General features: G+C 38.5%; 1 protein-coding gene across 1 annotated transcript in view; it reads left to right on the top strand.

Moving 5' to 3' along the window:
- Positions 1 to 16,063, top strand: part of kif6 (kinesin family member 6) — a 162,741-nt gene extending 146,678 nt beyond the window's left edge. The window contains exons 20-24 of the mRNA XM_041812237.1: positions 4,703 to 4,788; positions 9,308 to 9,397; positions 9,510 to 9,605; positions 12,599 to 12,714; positions 15,201 to 16,063. Of these exons, the coding sequence (XP_041668171.1) occupies positions 4,703 to 4,788; positions 9,308 to 9,397; positions 9,510 to 9,605; positions 12,599 to 12,714; positions 15,201 to 15,214 (402 nt within the window). The 3' untranslated portion in view covers positions 15,215 to 16,063. The remainder of the gene's footprint in view (positions 1 to 4,702; positions 4,789 to 9,307; positions 9,398 to 9,509; positions 9,606 to 12,598; positions 12,715 to 15,200) is intronic.
- The last annotated feature ends 578 nt before the right edge of the window (positions 16,064 to 16,641 follow it).

Raw genomic sequence — 16,641 nt, 5'->3', positions numbered from 1 at the left:
GGTCAACCAATTATCAGCCTGGCTGATTATCAGGCCTATGTTTAGCATTAGACCAATCTGTATGAACCTTTTGTTTTACACATTGCTGAGAAAATTAATCAATAAAAAATGTGCTACTTTAGCTCACCTGCAGGTTCTCTACTTGCATGTCTGACTTCGCTGTGTGCCGTTGTTTGTACTTGAATGTCAGTCAAGCACACATTTTTTGATATAAATAAGATTGTTTTATAAGAATCATAACAATGTAATCCAGTTATGTCTAACAAAACTAAGAATTTCTCTGGCTTTAAAAAATGTTGTAAACATTTAAGCTAATACAAGTAAAGAACTTGAAATAGGAAATACCACAACCACATGCAGTGCCAGGCAGCAGTCTGACATCTTTAAATGTCACCTGCAAAAGGTAGTGTAGGGTAAGAATGACAACGTGAATTCTGACCAGACTGCTGCACAGCACGACGATGAGATCCAAAAGGCCAGGCAGCATCTGGAGAATCTTCAGGATGAGCTTCAACAACAAAATCAGGCTTGCACTGACAAGGACTATCAGTTTCAGTCATATGTCAAATCTCTAATGCAGGGGTTCTCAACGTTTGGGTCAGGACCCCACTGGGGGTTGCGAGACTGGTCTCCAGATGCCCTAAAAAACTAAAACATGTTTGAATTACACTGTTGCCACTTTACACCAATTTTGCCAAATTTAAACCCCATTTAATCATTTTTTTCCACCAAACTCACAAACTTTAACACACTTTTGCAACTTAAAACCCATTTTTTTGGTCGGTTTTAAACCTTTTCTACTACTTTTTTCTGCCTGTTTTTGCCACTTCTTGACAAAGCCAAATCTTGACACTCTGCCTATTGTTGGCTCTGTTGACCCGTTATTGCCACTACTAACTCCTCTTTACCACTTTGTATGCCACATTTCACAATTTATTATGCCCATTTTAGCCAGTTTCTGACTTTTTCTGCCTCAGCTAACCCTTTTTGCCTGTTTATATCAATTTCCATCCCATTTCACCAAATTTCCACTTATTGTATCCACTTTAATGCCATTTCAGCCCCTTTTGATTCCCCTTTTACCACTTAATATGACTTTTTTGGGTTATTTTGCCACTTTTATCCATTTTTTTGGCATTTCTAACCCATTTCTGCTATTTTTAAAATCCAGTTGCACCACCTTTCCCTGCATGTTTTTTCCATTTTATCTACTTTTAGCATATTTCAGTTATTTTTTTCACGATTTACATTTTTAAGAGGGCTACTTTAAATTAAAATTGGTTCTTTGATAAGAGTGGTTATGATTCAGGTTAAATATAAAATACCACAGCTTAACTTTAAAATGGACCATGATTTTGCTGGACCCCAGTTTGGCTAGGCGGCCTTGTCTCCACATGACTATTCTTGAATGTGCATGACTGTGTTCAACCACCTTCAGGTACAGTGGGGGTCCCCGGTCTCTGGCACCTTTACTTTGGGGGTCGCGGGCTGAAAAGGTTGAGAACCCCTGCTCTAGTGGATGAACACAGCACCTGCTGCCAGAAAATGGCAGAGGAAAACAGTGCCCTGCAACGGAGGGCACAGATGCTCTGGACAGTGCAGGAGAAGCTCCAAACACAACTCCATTTCCAGAGTGTTACTCACAAAGATTTTTAGGAGCTTCAGTTTATTCACAAAAACAGCGTGGACCAATAAATAGCTTAGTTCCAGATGTAGAAGAAAAATTCCAACCTCCTAAAAAAACTGCTGGAGAGAGCAGGAGCTGCATACCAGAAGCTGAACCAGCAGTATTCATCTGATGTCTTTGGCCTTAAACAGCATGCTGACTGTCAGCTTAGTCACTTTGAGACACAGACTCAGTCTCACTCTGACAAGCTGAAAGAGAACCAGCAAGTTATAGTGAAGCTTCAGAACATCCTGCTGCAAAAGACAGTTCAAGAAGTCACTGTCCTGCAGAAGAACTACCAAAAGTAGGAAGGCATGTGTGTGAGGCAGCTGGAGGAGCTGAAATCACAGCTTCAGCTCAAAAAAAATATGGAGCTCTCTGAGGAACTCCAGAGTTTCCGACAGACCCACATGCTTCCTTAAAGAAAATGACTAGAGAGGATGAGCTGAGCCTAGGAGACCCTTAATTGTCCACAAATAGACCATTGAGGAAATGTGAAATAATGAAAAAATATCAAAATATTAACTTCCTGCATATGAAGCTGTATTCCTCAGAAATTGAATCTGAATTTTTTTACACATGAATATTGTGTTAAAACTCTCCTCTTTCTTTGTCATCAGTCAGTTGCAAAGTTGTGTAGCTTTATCTTGGGTTTCTGCTTAACTGTGATATTTTTATGATTTTAAACATAAAGTTGATGTGGCCAATATTTATCTTTTTAGATCTCCGTCACGTTCTCTAGCTCCATTTCCATGCATCAGGATACAAACGTTTGACTCTTCCGTTTAAGACAACTCCTTCAGTGATAACAGAACATACCACAGTACACCTCGTTCCAAATTATTATGCAGATGATATTTTTTTCTCTGATTTTCTCAAATTGTTGATGCAAATGACAGTCAGAATAATTTTCAAGTCATCAACCATTAGAGCATAATTCAAATTTTATTGAACAAACCTCCAAATGATAACTTTTTCCTTTTTTTTCAAAAATAAAGAACTCAAAATGCACTGTTCCACATTATAATGTACAACAGAGTTTCAAAACATTTTATAGGTTGTAAAGAACTGAAAATGGTCATTTGTTGAATTTGCAGCAATAGGAGGTCATATTTACTAAAATCAAAAGCTATTTCAATCAAAAACATCTTAACAGGCCAAGTTCCATGTTAACATAGGAGCCCTTCTTTGATATCACCTTCACAATTCTTGCATCCATTGAACTTGTGAGTTTTTGGAGAGTTTCTGCTTGAATTTCTTTGCAGGATGTCAGAATATCCTCCCAGAGCTGCAGTTTTAATGTGACCTGCCTCCCACCCTCATAGATCTTTAGCTTGAGGATGCTCCAAAGGTTCTCATTTGGGTTGAGGTCAGGGGAGGATGGGGGCCACACCATGAGTTTCTCTCCTTTCATGCCCATTGCAGCCAATGACACAGAGGTATTCTTTGCAGCATGAGATGGTGCATTGTCATGCATGAAGATGATTTTGCAACAGAAGACACTGTTCTTCTTTTTATACCATGGACGAAAGTGGTCAGTCAGAAACTCTGTATACTTTGCCGAGGTCATTTTCACACCTTCAGGGACCCTAAAGGGCCGGCCAGCTCTCTCCCCATGATTCAGGCCCAAAAATATGACTCTGCCCCCTCCTTGCTGACGTCACAGCCTTGTTGGGACATGGTGACCATCCACCAACCATCCACTACTCCATCCATCTGGACCATCCAGGGTTGCACAGCATTCATCAGTAAACAAGGCTGTTTGAAAATGAGTCTTCATGTATTTCTGGGCCCACAGCAACCATTTCTGCTTGTGAGCATTGGTTAGGGGTGGCTGAATAGTAGGTTTATACACGACTGCAAGCCTCTGGAGGATCCTACACATTGAGGTTGGTGGGACTCCAGAGGCACCAGCAGCTTCAAATACCTGTTTGCTGCTTTGTAATGGCATTTTAGCAGCTGTTCTCTTAATCCCATGAATTTGTCTGTCAGAAACCTTCCTCATTATGCCTTTATCTGCAGGAACCTGTCTGTGCTCTGAATCAGCCATAAATGTCTTTACAGTACGAAGATCACGCTTAAGTTTTCCTGAAATATCTCATGTTTTCATACCTTGTCCAAGACATTGCACTTTTTGAGACTTTTCAGCAGCTGAGAGATCCTTTTTCTTTCCCATATTGCTGAAACCTGTGGCCTGCTTAATGATGTGGAATGTCCTTCTTAAGTAGTTTTTTGATTTGGCTCACATGGCAAACTAATGATCACAGGTGTCTGAGATTGATTTCAGTGATTTAAAGAGCCCTGAGACACAATACCATCCATGAGTTTAAACAGAAAGAAAAACCTGAATGTTTATGACACATTAAAACCCAATTTGCATAAGAATTTGGAATGTGGTGTAGTTAATATATTGTTTGTGTTAAAAACTAAGAAATGGGGAAGATGTCTACGCTGCACACCAAGATGCTTTGCACCAGCTGTACGATAAGGCCCATTGTATAAATATAACCTGCTGCACACGTGAAGATGTGTTTTCTATTCTCAGATTGAATAACAGACTTCCAGAGAGCTCAAGTCTCTTGTGTCGCACACTTTGTTCAGCCTTGATGGCTGTTGAGCAGATTATTTAGGAAACCAACTACAAAGATGTTCAGCAGAACATCTGAGCAGCAGACCGGGCTGGCATCCACTACATGGTTTTCATCAGATCCCAGAGCAAGCTTTGGGATTTTATCACTGAATGACAAATGGGAATAAGAGGAAGTCAGACAGACAGGCCTGACATGTGCAGATTTTGCCGTCCAAGCAGGAAACAGGATTTTTCTCTGGCCAGCACATTTCCATCAGACAGATTTATCCAACTGATTATTGTCCTGTTTTTGGAAAACAGCACAGGGTGATTAATTAAAGGGCGAGGACACAGAATGTCTTCATTCCTCTGTAGCTACAGTCGCATATGGTGACATTGTGTTCAAAATCATGGCTGATCAGCGTGGTATGAAGCTTTTACTGAGACGTTTTAATAACTGTGACCAGGAGGCTGACTCAGAGGGCACCACCAGATGTCACACTGCGTCATCCGTCGCCTTGCTGCCATCTTCGCCTCGCACTCCAGGATTTCGGTGAGACACATTTCTTTTTCTATGAACAATGTTATTGAGCGTTCTTCCTCTACACTTCACTCCCTACAGCAGATGTTTATGTCATCTATGGACAAGAGCACGATCTCTTTGAAAGTAGCTGTCTACAACCAAGATTTCAAAAAAGTTGGAGCACGATGGAAAATTCTTATTTATCTGATCACAAGTTTTCCATCGTGCCTCAGTTTATTAAGAGCTTTGGCCCAGAGTTTGCACATGACTTCTATTTTGCATGATGCAACTTTAGCTTGCATTTATGGGTGCCACAGTGAACTTCTTAAAAAGATTAATATTTAGCAGAGTCTTTTTGTCCAACTGTGCTGACAGACAATGATTGGAGGTGAGAGAGGATGTGACAGCCAGACAAATCTTCCTAGTTACCTGATTAAAAAACTATTTGCTATGTTTGTCTGAGTAATTTCAGCAAAAACAAAAATATTATGACACTTTAGCTGGAGAGTTGGTCAGAATATATGTAAATATATATGTATATATATATATATATATATATATATATATACACACACACACATGGACAAAATTGTTGGTACCCCTCTGTTAATGAAGGAAAAACCCACAATGGTCACAGAAATAACTTGAATCTGACAAAAGTAATGATAAATAAAAATTCAATGAAAATTAACCAATGAAAATCAGACATTGCTTTTGAACTGGGGTTCAACAGAATTATTTTAAAAAACAAACTCATGAAACAGGCCAGGACAAAAATGATGGTACCCCTAGAAAAGATTGAAAATAATGTAACCATAGGGACATATTCATCCAAGGTGTGTCCTCTAATTAGTATCACAGGTGTCTACAAACTTGTAATCAGTCGGCCTATTTAAAGGGTGACAAGTAGTCACTGTGCTGTTTGGTGACATGGTGTGTACCACACTAATCATGGACCAGAGGAAGCGAAGGAGATTTGTCTCAGGAGATTAGAAAGAAAATTATAGACAAGCACATTAAAGGTAAAGGCTATAAGACCATCTCCAAGCAGCTTGATGTTCCTGTAACTACAGTTGCACATATTATTCAGAAATGTAAGATCCACGGGACTGTAGCCAACCTTCCTGGACGTGGCCGCAGGAGGAAAATTGATGACGAATCGAAGAGATGGATAATACGAATGGTTGAACAACCTCCAAAGACATTAAAGGTGAACTCCAAGGTCAAGGTACATAAGTGTCAGATCGCACCATCCGGCGTTGTTCGAGCCAAAGTGAACTTCATGGAAGACAATCAAGGAGGACACCACTGTTGAAAACAAATCATAAAAAGCGAGACTGGAATTTGCCAAACTGCATGTTGACAAGCCACAAAGCTTCTGGGAGAATGTCCTATGGACAGACGAGACAAAACTGGAATTTTTCGGCAAGGCACATCAGCTCTATGTTCACAGACGCAAAAATGAAGCATACCAAGAAAAGAACACTGTCCCTACTGTGAAACATGGAGGAGGCTCTGTTATGTTCTGGGGCTGCTTTGCTGCATTTCGCATGGGGTGTCTTGAATCTGTGCAGGGTACAATGAAATCTCAAGACTATCAAGATATTCTAGAGAGAAATGTGCTGCCCAGTGTCAGAAAGCTTGGTTTCAGTTGCAGGTCATGGGTCTTGCAACAAGATAATGACCCAAAACACACAGCTAAAAACAGCCAAGAACGGCTAAGAGCAAAACATTGGACTACTCTGAAGTGGCCTTCTATGAGCCCTGATCTAAATCCTATTGAACATCTGTGGAAGAAGTTGAAACATGGCATCTGGAGAAGGCCCCCTTCAAACCTGAGACAACTGGAGCAGTTTGCTCATGAGGAGTGGGCCAAAATACCTGCTGAGAGGTGCAGAAGTCTCACTGAAAGTTACAGAAATCGTTTGATTGCAGTGATTTCCTCAAAAGGTTGTGCAAAAAGATATTAAGTTAAGGGTACCATCATTTTTGTCCAGGCCTGTTTCATGAGTTTGTTTTTTAAAATAATTCTGATGAACCACAATTCAAAAGCAATGTCTTATTTTCATTGGTTAATTTTCATTGAATTTTTATTTATTATCACTTTTGTCAAATTCAAGTTATTTCTGTGACCATTGTGGGTTTTTCTTTCATTAACAGAGGGGTACCAACAATTTTGTCCACATGTGTATATATGTATATACAGTGCTTAACAAATTTATTAGACCACCTGTCCTATTTGTCTCAACGACCATCCAGCATCATGAAGTGCTTTAATGCGGATTCTTTCATTTTCAGTGAGCCCTCCACGTTCTACCATTTTGAACAGGAGGAATTTCAAACTGAATTCACCCAAGTTTGAGCAGGCTCACTGGGCTTCTCTGAGAAGTCAGAAATTAATCAAGCATAACATTCAACCACTAAAACTCATTTTTCTGTTCAGGAATGCAAGTAAATAACTATAATTTGACAGATTAATCAAGAAATATTAATGTGCTTTACTCTTTTTTCCAGTTTTTTTGTAAATCAGTAAATTTGAAAATTCATGGATAACAATAATAATGATATTTTAGCATTAAAAATATCATTTGGGTTAAAGAGCTTCTACATATTGTTGTATTAACCATTGCAGAAACATCAAAAATGATTTTGGTAATTACCAATGCTGTTAATTCAGGGCAGCTGTGGCATAAACCTTACTTTGGTTGGGGTCAGGGTGGTCTAATAAATTTGTTAAGGACTGTATATACACCCACACAGAGAATGGCTTAATTAGCTACTTTAGACAGAGGATTTATTTGTAAGTAATCTAAACAGGTCAGTCATAAATATTGCTGTCCTTGTATCAGGTGGCAATTTTTTTGCATTTTTAACATTTTAAGACCCACTGATGCTAAATTTCAAGACTGGAATATTCATTATAAACATTCATTCAGCATGACTGTTTATGGCTTTAAAATGGAGACCTGTTGTCCACAACATCTGATTAGACCCTTAGATTATTTCACCCGACCTAGGATCAGTGCAGAGTCCAGAAAGAGAGTGAGAGGAGGAGATGTCCCTGACTGCTGTGCTATTACTGCTCAAAGAGCTATAAATCCTCACCTACTGAGTGAAAATTTGACTTATAAGTTCATGTCTAAGCCACAACAGTCATTCTTATGCATGTCCGTTCTCTCTGAGTCCCCCTGACATCCCTGCGCGCGTCATGAAGTGGCGCATCTCCGTGCATAATTATGTCTGTGAGCGCTGCACCAAGACCAAAAATGCTGATCTCTCATGTCATAGGACAGCCTGTGTCCAGGTTAGGAATACATTTTCAGTTCTAAACTATTTGTTTTATCCTCCAGGCTACCTGGAGTTAAATACGCGTAGGGTTTATAAACTATGTCCCGTTTAAACGTTAACGATCAAGACCATAATAGCACATCTTGTTTACATAAGATTAAATTGTATATAAATAAATGTAGTTGATATTAGTTTGGCATTACAGATTCTTTATAATGAGGGATTTAATCAGGCTGACATTGAACTGAAATTGTACAAAAATACATTAAAATGCTTATACTATATTTGTAAAAATTACACATTTGTTGCTTAGCTAGCCAGATAAGGGGGGCCCTGTGTAATATTCTTTCCAGGGGCCCAAAAAATACCTAGCTATGCCCCTGGTCTTAGCTGTCAGATATCAAATCATCTTCTGTAGGCATTAAGGTGTGTTCACATCTCACATTTAGGATGACCACTTATTATCTGAATGCTTCAAAGGAATGGGTATGAGACAAAAAAGTGAAGTCTTATTGTTATCAGATCACCAAGGATGTATGTTAATGCAGGGTGTTAACTGCCTGAATTTCTGCTCAGCTCTGATTCTCTGCTGTGTGTGCTGCAGACGATGAAAGTGAAAGTATTTGATTATAATTTTTAAAAATCATGTCCACCTATAATTAGTGAATATTAGATTAAGAAATCAATGAGTGCCAAGCTCTAGTAGGAGATGGGGATCATTATCCAGTTGTCCTTTTTACAATCATGCAGGTGATGCTCTTTTAGTTTCTGCCATGGAGAGCTCCATCAGACTGTTTGCAAATATTGTCATTGTTTCAACAGTTCTGGTAGAGAGAAGGTCAAATGTCAAACAGTCATCTCTCAGATTTCTGTGTTAATCCGGGTCCAGGTTGATTTTTAAATATTATCAGGATTCACTGTCTATGTTGCTGGGATGTGCAGAAAAAATACAATAAAACATTTGACCTCCATGATCCCTCCTTGGTACTTAAAATATTTTTACTATAATAATGTTACAGGTATTATAAAGTACTGTAAAGGTCTTTAGTGGACTTCACACATCCAGCATTTGGCTGGTTGAACCCTGCAGAAACACTGTGAATGTAATCTCAGCATTGTGGCGCCCTCCTGTGGCTAGGCAAATTTCAGCATCTACTAATCCTCCCTCAGTGTGTGTTCTGCTGTACAGGATAAACGAAAGGCAAAGATGTAATAGAATTATGGCAGGAAATATAAAATACTCTTCCAACTCCTATTACAGTGCAGCTGCTCTGAGCAGCACAAAAAGAGACCCTTCATCAGATGTAGATCCACACCCAGACTCTCCTGTCACACCTGTTCAAGATCTCAGGTCAGATTAGCTTTACTGCATCTATTTGTTTACTATAAAGTACTAATGTGTAACCATGTATATCGCCTTGTTTGCAGTAACACAAATAAACACGACATTTTTGTGATTTCAGAGACTTCATTTCTGAAAGCGTCCCCCCAGTGACAGCATGGCCTGAAAAGTCCATCGATGGGAGAGTGACTGACTTCATTCCCTCGTCTGAGTGGAGGTAAACAAAGAACTAACATGGTTTTAATCAATGGTGTCTTTAGAATGAATGAAAACCATGCTTTTATGATAACACCAGAATTCAAAATTCTGAAGCCCTCCAGACCAGTGGGTCTTAACTGGTCAAGTCATCTCAATTTTCTTGATGAGAAACCTTGGCCCACGTTTTCAGAGCGAATTCAACCACTTATTTTTATTAAATTAAAAAAGATGCAGTTTGGCTTGTAGCTTGAACTAAACAAATGGTTGAACAAAGAGACAAAATTGGGTGCTGAGTAAAATGTAAATTTAAAAACAATGCAATGATTTGCAAATCTCATAAACTGTTATTTTATTTACAATGGAACATAACATATCAAATGTTGAAACTGAGACATTTTCATATTTCATGAAAACTTTTAGCTCATTTTGAATTCGATGGCAGTAGCACATCTCAAAAAGTAGGGACAGGGCCATGTGTACTAATGTGTGCAGCATCCCCTCTTCTTTAAGAGACCAGTTGCTCAAATTTTGGGAGAGGAATGTTGTCATATTCTTGTTTGATATAGGATTCTAGCAGCTCAACAGTCCTGGGTGTTCTTTGACAGATTTTTTGTTTTATGATGCACCAAATATTTTCTGTTGGTGAAAGGCCTGGACTGCAGGCCAGTTCAGCACCCAGACTTTTCTTCTGCAAAGCCATGCTGTTGTGATGGATGCATAACACGATGCAGCATTGTCTTGCTAAAATATGAAAGGCCCTCCCTGAAAGGGATGGTGATTTTATGGGAGCTATGATGTTCTAAATCCTCTGTATACTTTTCAGCATTGATTGTGCCTATCCAGATGTGTAATCTGCCCCTGCCATAGGCACTAATGCAGCCCATACCATCAGAGATGCAGGCTTTTGAACTGTGCGCTGACAACAACCTTGATGGTCCCTCTCCTTTTTAGTCCACAGGATATGGCACCTATGGTTTCTAGAAAGAATTTTACATTTTGAATCATCTGACCACAGAACAGTTTTCCATTTAGATAAGCTTTGGCCCAAAGAATACGGTGGCATTTCTGGATTCTGTTCACATATTACTACTTCCTTGTATGATACAACTTTAACCTGCATTTATGGACAGCAAGGTGAACTGTGTTAACAGATAATGATTTCTGGAAGTGTTTGTGAGTCCATGTAGTGACTTCCAATACAGAATCATGATTGTTTTTAAAGGGGACATATTTTACCCTTTTAAGACAAGTTTATTCTAACCTCGGAGATCCCCAAAACATGTCTGTGAAGTCTGTTGCTGAAAAAACACTCGAGTATTGGACTTTTGCATGTCTAAAAACCCCTCTGTTTCAGCCTTGCTCAGAACAAGCTGTTTCTGTGGCTTTAAATGTTACTGAGATGTCTGACTCCGCCCCTGACCACACCCCTCATCAATCTCCCAGTCTAAAGTCAGCAAAGTAACCCAAAATCTAATAATGGCTTGTTTCAGCACACATTTTCTGAAAGGTGGAGAAAGAGAGCGTGGAAGGGGATGGTTTTTTCTGGTACTTGACAGGATTGTGAACAGGCCAGGGGCACATATTTTTGTTAGAAAAGTCTGAAAAAGGGATTTTGGACAAGTCCCTGAAGATCACGAGCATCCTATAATGACTATTGCCTTGTCCCTTGTGTCAGAGATTTCTCCAGATTCTCTGGATCTTTTGTGATGTTATGTTCTGTAGTTGGTGGGATATTTGAAATCTTTGTAAGAATTTGTAACCAAATTCCATTTAATAATCTGCATGTAGGATGGACAGTACATTATTTCAAATATTTTTTCTTTTTCAGCAATGGGTATACCCTTACCACACCCCCTCAGAATTAATACAGAAGGAAAACAAACAAGATGAATACAGATAAGTCCAGATAATACGGATAAGTCTTATGCCTAATAGAAAGTAATATAATATACAATGTAAACTTGACAGTTTAATCCCATCTGTGATAATGCACATATTTATTTAGATACCCACATCAGTGCCAGTTTTTCTCCGATTGGTGATCCTCTTCTGAGAGACTCTCTGAAATGCTCTATTTTATACCCAATTAGTTTCAGCATGCTCTTCAGCTGTTTTCATCAGTACCAGTTGCTTTTCCAGCCTTTTCTCGCCCTATCCCAACTTTTGAGATGTGTTTCTGTCATCAAATTCAAAATGAGCCATTAGTTATAATGAAATGGTAAAATCTCAGTTTCAAAAGCTGGTATGTTGTTTATGTTCTAAGCAAATAAAATCTGGGTGGGATTTGCAAATCACTGCATTCTGTTTTTATTGACATTTTACACAGCAGCCACACATTTTAGGAAATCGGGTTGTAAATGTCATCTTAAAAATCTTCCATCACATGTAATTCATTAACTGCCATTCCTAACTTGTTGCATACACTTAACTCAAACAACTGACCTGAACTTGAAGTTTGCACCCATTTTCACTCATATGCCACAACAAAAGGAGTACAGCAGCATCCTCCACATGTCTGCAGCAGCTCTAATATACTGTACGTACATCCTAGACGTGTGGATTTTACAGCTCCTCTGTGTTTTCTCTCCACATATGAAAATAGCTATAACTTTTTTATTTCTTTGTGAAGTAATGTCTCCAAACTGTATGACCAAATCAAAGGCGTGCGGTCTCGCTTGAATGCTGCTGCTAAACTACCTTTTTATTGCCTCAGTAAAACACTAAATGCATAACATACATGCTCTGTCCGTCTGCAGCCATCATTTGTCGTACAGAGATTCTGTTGTTCATGTCGAGACTTCATATGTGGTGAAGTGTGGAACTGTTGGGCTTTTATTTCTTTAAGATTTTGGAACAGGAACAGTGAAAAAGTTTTACAGCAGGAAAGGTAAGAAGTGCTAGCCATATGAGAGAATGGATCTGCTCTAGGTGTGATCATTTATAAAAGTCTGTATTGTGTTGAAGAGACTGAAAAAATTTACACAGTTATTAAATCAATTGTGTGTATTATAGAGCCCTTTCCACCACCAAGCTGTCGTCCGCCTCCATCCCTCTGACTGGAGACCAGCAGGCTGATGATGACATCCTGGCCTTCATCAGAGCAAGGCAAAACCTCCTCAACAGAACAGGTAACACACACAGCAAGAAATAACATTGTTATAGCCCATCGTTATAGTTGGCATTCATTTAGCTATGTAGTAATAGAAATAATTCATCGGAAATAATTACATAGTTCAGCAAATTTAGGATTAAATGTTTGATTAGATCAGTGATACTCAATGTGTGGCTCTTGAGCCACATGTGGCTCATTTGTGATGATTTGTGGCTCTTTTATGTCTTTCTTTGACTTATTATTCCCTAAGAAAACCTTAAAAAGGAAAATTTTACCTCAGAAATTATCCGTTGCAAGTAGCATTAATCAATTTGTTTCCCACACTTATGCAGTAGGCTTTAATTTTCAAACCTTATCGTCAACCTTTTTGTCTGCATACTTCCATTGCCCTTATTTAATTTTTTGCTATTTTAAGTCCATTTTTACTGCTTTTAGCCCATTTTTAACACTTTTATCCAGCTTTTTGCAATTTTTTGCCCCTTTTTTTGCTGTTTTTGCCATTTTTTACCCATTCAAGCTGGCTTTTGCAATTAAATGCCACTAATTTCCCATTTTGCCACTCTTTAATGCTCTTTGCCTGTTTTTCCCACCTTCTTTCTGATTTTTGCCCATTTTAGTTACTTTTCACCCATTTTTCTCCACGTTTTTGTCACTTTTGAACCATTTTTGCCACCCATAACTCATTTTTTTGCCACTTTTCACCCATGTTTGCCACTTTAAGCCCATTTTTACCACTTCTTTTTGTCCCTTTTCTCCCCTTTTTGACACTTTTATCCTGCTTTTTGCCATTTTTTGCCCATTTTTACCACCTTTTGTTTTGATTTTTGCAACGCTTTTGCCACTTTTCTCCCAGTGTTTGCCGCTTTTTGACTATTTTTGCCACCTTTAACTTATTTTAATTGCCGCTCTGCACCACTTAGATTGTGGCTCTTGCAGATGTATTTTTCAACAAGTTGGCTTTTTGGTTGAGCAGGGTTGTGTAACACTGGACTAGATGTAGATGGTGGGAGCTCTCTCTGATGAAGCAGGACTGCATCAGATATGGAATATTATGATCGGGACAGTACAGTAGAGCTTCTAATGGTGATTTGGGTCACTTTGATTATTATCATTAACTGTGCCTGCTGTGTTGTATGGCATGTGGAATACTTATGAACAGTCATTTTGAAAAACAACTGAAAAGTAAAAAGACAAACAAAAAGCAAAAGACTGAGTCGGTGGATTTTTAAGGAATTCAACAGAGCTAACAAAGCTAAACATGAATGTCTGATGTTGAAAAAAATGTCCCTAGACATAACAGGATTTAGAGAGACTTTAACCAGCGTTCATTTTGCCAAACTTAAGGTGGTGCATTTAACCTACCTGTACACTTTATGATGCACCAATCAATTGCTTAATGTAAATTCAGATTAAATTTTGCTTCTTCTTCTTAGAAATAGAGGATGCCTCTCTGAGAAAGATCTGTTACCTCAATTGTATAAAAACAACCTTACTGTAGAGGCATCGTCACTCTTTTCTCTCTACAGCTACTCATCTTTTGCTTCTCTGTGGTTCCTCTCTCCTCCTCTGACCCTCGTGTAGCTGCTTTCTTTGGCGCACCCTGTAGTGGACTTGGCTTTCTTGAGGTTTGCCACTAGATATCCAGAACGGCTGAGGTCATGTGAACAGACACAACAATGGCCACGTGAGCAGAGACAGCAGGCATAAAAAACAGCTGTATGCCCTTAGAATATATGTCTGTCTTTCTTTTTTTTTTACTCGCTAAAGAAGGCTCATTTCAAGCCTCTTTACCTTGGCACTTCAGAGCTGGATAGCAACTGTGTTTTGACAGGAAAGCCCCTCTCAGTGGTTGTTTGGCAACCTCTGTACTGCTAATTCTCAAAACAAAACAGCCCTAAAGCCATGAGGAAATGCTGGGAAATGTAGGGAACCTGGCAAAGGAAGATTATGAAGCAAGATTTTAGAGCAGAGGCCATTATTAGGGCCTGAGCATCAAACGGTAAGGGGATCATCCATTTTCAGTTGTCTCAGTCATTGGATGGACTTTTGAGGATCTAAACACATCCAAAAGTTTATGAAATTCTGCAGGCACACCAGACCTTGTGAAAAATGTGATAATTTTTGGGTCTCCCATTCCACCAGACTGCCTCAACAGCATCCCCAAACAGTTTTCAAAGCCAAACCTACTCCTTTAACTCTCTTGAAAAGATTTAAAAATATGTATTGGGTCCATGTCTCAAGCTCAGATAGAAAGTCAGCATTTTGAACAAACTAGCCAAAATTGAGTTATTTTGGGCCAAATGCAGGGGTCATACATTTTCGAACTTCTCCAAGAGATTACATCTGATTAACTTGTACTTTAGTTTTCTGCAATTAGAGACATGATGACATGATGTTGTAAAATTATAAAATAAAGATTAAAATACAGGCCTTAATTTCCTTCTACAACAGCCTATTCCTGCTTAATTTTCTCAGATCCTTACATCTTTGTATTTATTCCAGGACATCCACTTTAAGAAATGGTGGGGAAGGCCTGGAAATCCTAAGGCGTTTGGCATCTGAAGCTTGAACAACGTCCACAGCTACCAACTTTTTATTCAACATGATTGAACATGGCTGGACAGAGGAAGAAGATATGTGAAGGATTTATCCTTAAATTAAATGATCTTATTCTCATAGAGAGCTCAAAAGCCAGCCTAGAGCTCTCTGATTTATCCTGACACAGCAGTATTGATCACACTGTGTCGTTGAAGCTTAGCAAGTGTTGGTTCAAGGTAGCAAAGACCACATGTCTTTGTATGTATGAGTTTGAAGAAGTGATATATGGTGCATATGCAGCAGACATTTCTGCCTATTCTGATTTTGTTTTCAGTAACATTTGTGTAAAATTCTGTAAATATAAAATGAAATATATGTGCAAAAATAAAGATTGTTGTTTTACTTTAACTGCACAAAAAGTACAATAAAACTTTAGAATTATTCTTGTCAATAAATCCTTATAGCTAAAATGCGATCGAGCCCTTTAAGCTCTACAAGTTGCATATTCCTGTAAAGAGTTAATGAGATTGAAATAAGTGCATTTTAAGCATATTGTTGGAGTTTTTAGACTCGTTATTATAGACTGAAAAACCTTTGAAATCTTGTGCTTCTAATTGTGTAATAAGTTGTAGATGCATTTTTAAGTCTTACACCTTTGTATATGTATTCTGTTAAACCCAAACTGTTCCTACTCCATGCTGGAGAAACCATTGAAGATGTGCATTTTATTTTTGGGTTGTTTATGTGACAGTCATTTTGCCGGTACCATAGACATAAAAGGAGGAGGTGTGTAGCCTCCTGATTTCAGTCAGTGCTGAGGTGCATTCTTTCAAATAGCCAGCAGAGGGCGACCCCACCACTTGTAAAAGCCTCCTGAAACCTGAGCCTGTGTTAGGAGAGCATTTTAAGTTTCTCCCACTTATTTGGGATAAGCACTGTCTGATAAGTTAATGCATCAGCCCTGTCATTGAACAGGATTTTCTTGGAAATTTTCCTCTACAAAACACAAACAAATTCCACAAGATAAAAATAAAAAATTACCTAAGATTTCTCTGAAAATTCTTAAATATATTTTTAAACAATCTCATGAGACGTACCAAAATATTTTTTTAGATGTTCCTCAAATCTTTCTGTAAAACTTACTCATAAAGCCTTAAAATTCCAATAAAAATTTACCAAAATATTCCATGAAAAATCACCCAAATTTTAAAGCAGATTTCCCCTTCTTGGCAAACATTCTCCAAAATTCTATTAAAATGGTGGAAACATCCAAAAAAATAAACAAAAAAATGAAATTTTCTAAGAAAAATCTTGAAAATTTCAAAGGACAATCCCAAAACCCAAATTCCCAATCCAGTTCCCACGTAATGTGGTAATAAATTTCCCATATTCCATTGAAAATGCA

This window comes from Cheilinus undulatus, linkage group 18, assembly GCF_018320785.1.
Source record: "Cheilinus undulatus linkage group 18, ASM1832078v1, whole genome shotgun sequence".
Taxonomy (NCBI): domain Eukaryota; kingdom Metazoa; phylum Chordata; class Actinopteri; order Labriformes; family Labridae; genus Cheilinus; species Cheilinus undulatus.
This window is presented reverse-complemented; position numbering and strand designations above follow the sequence as displayed.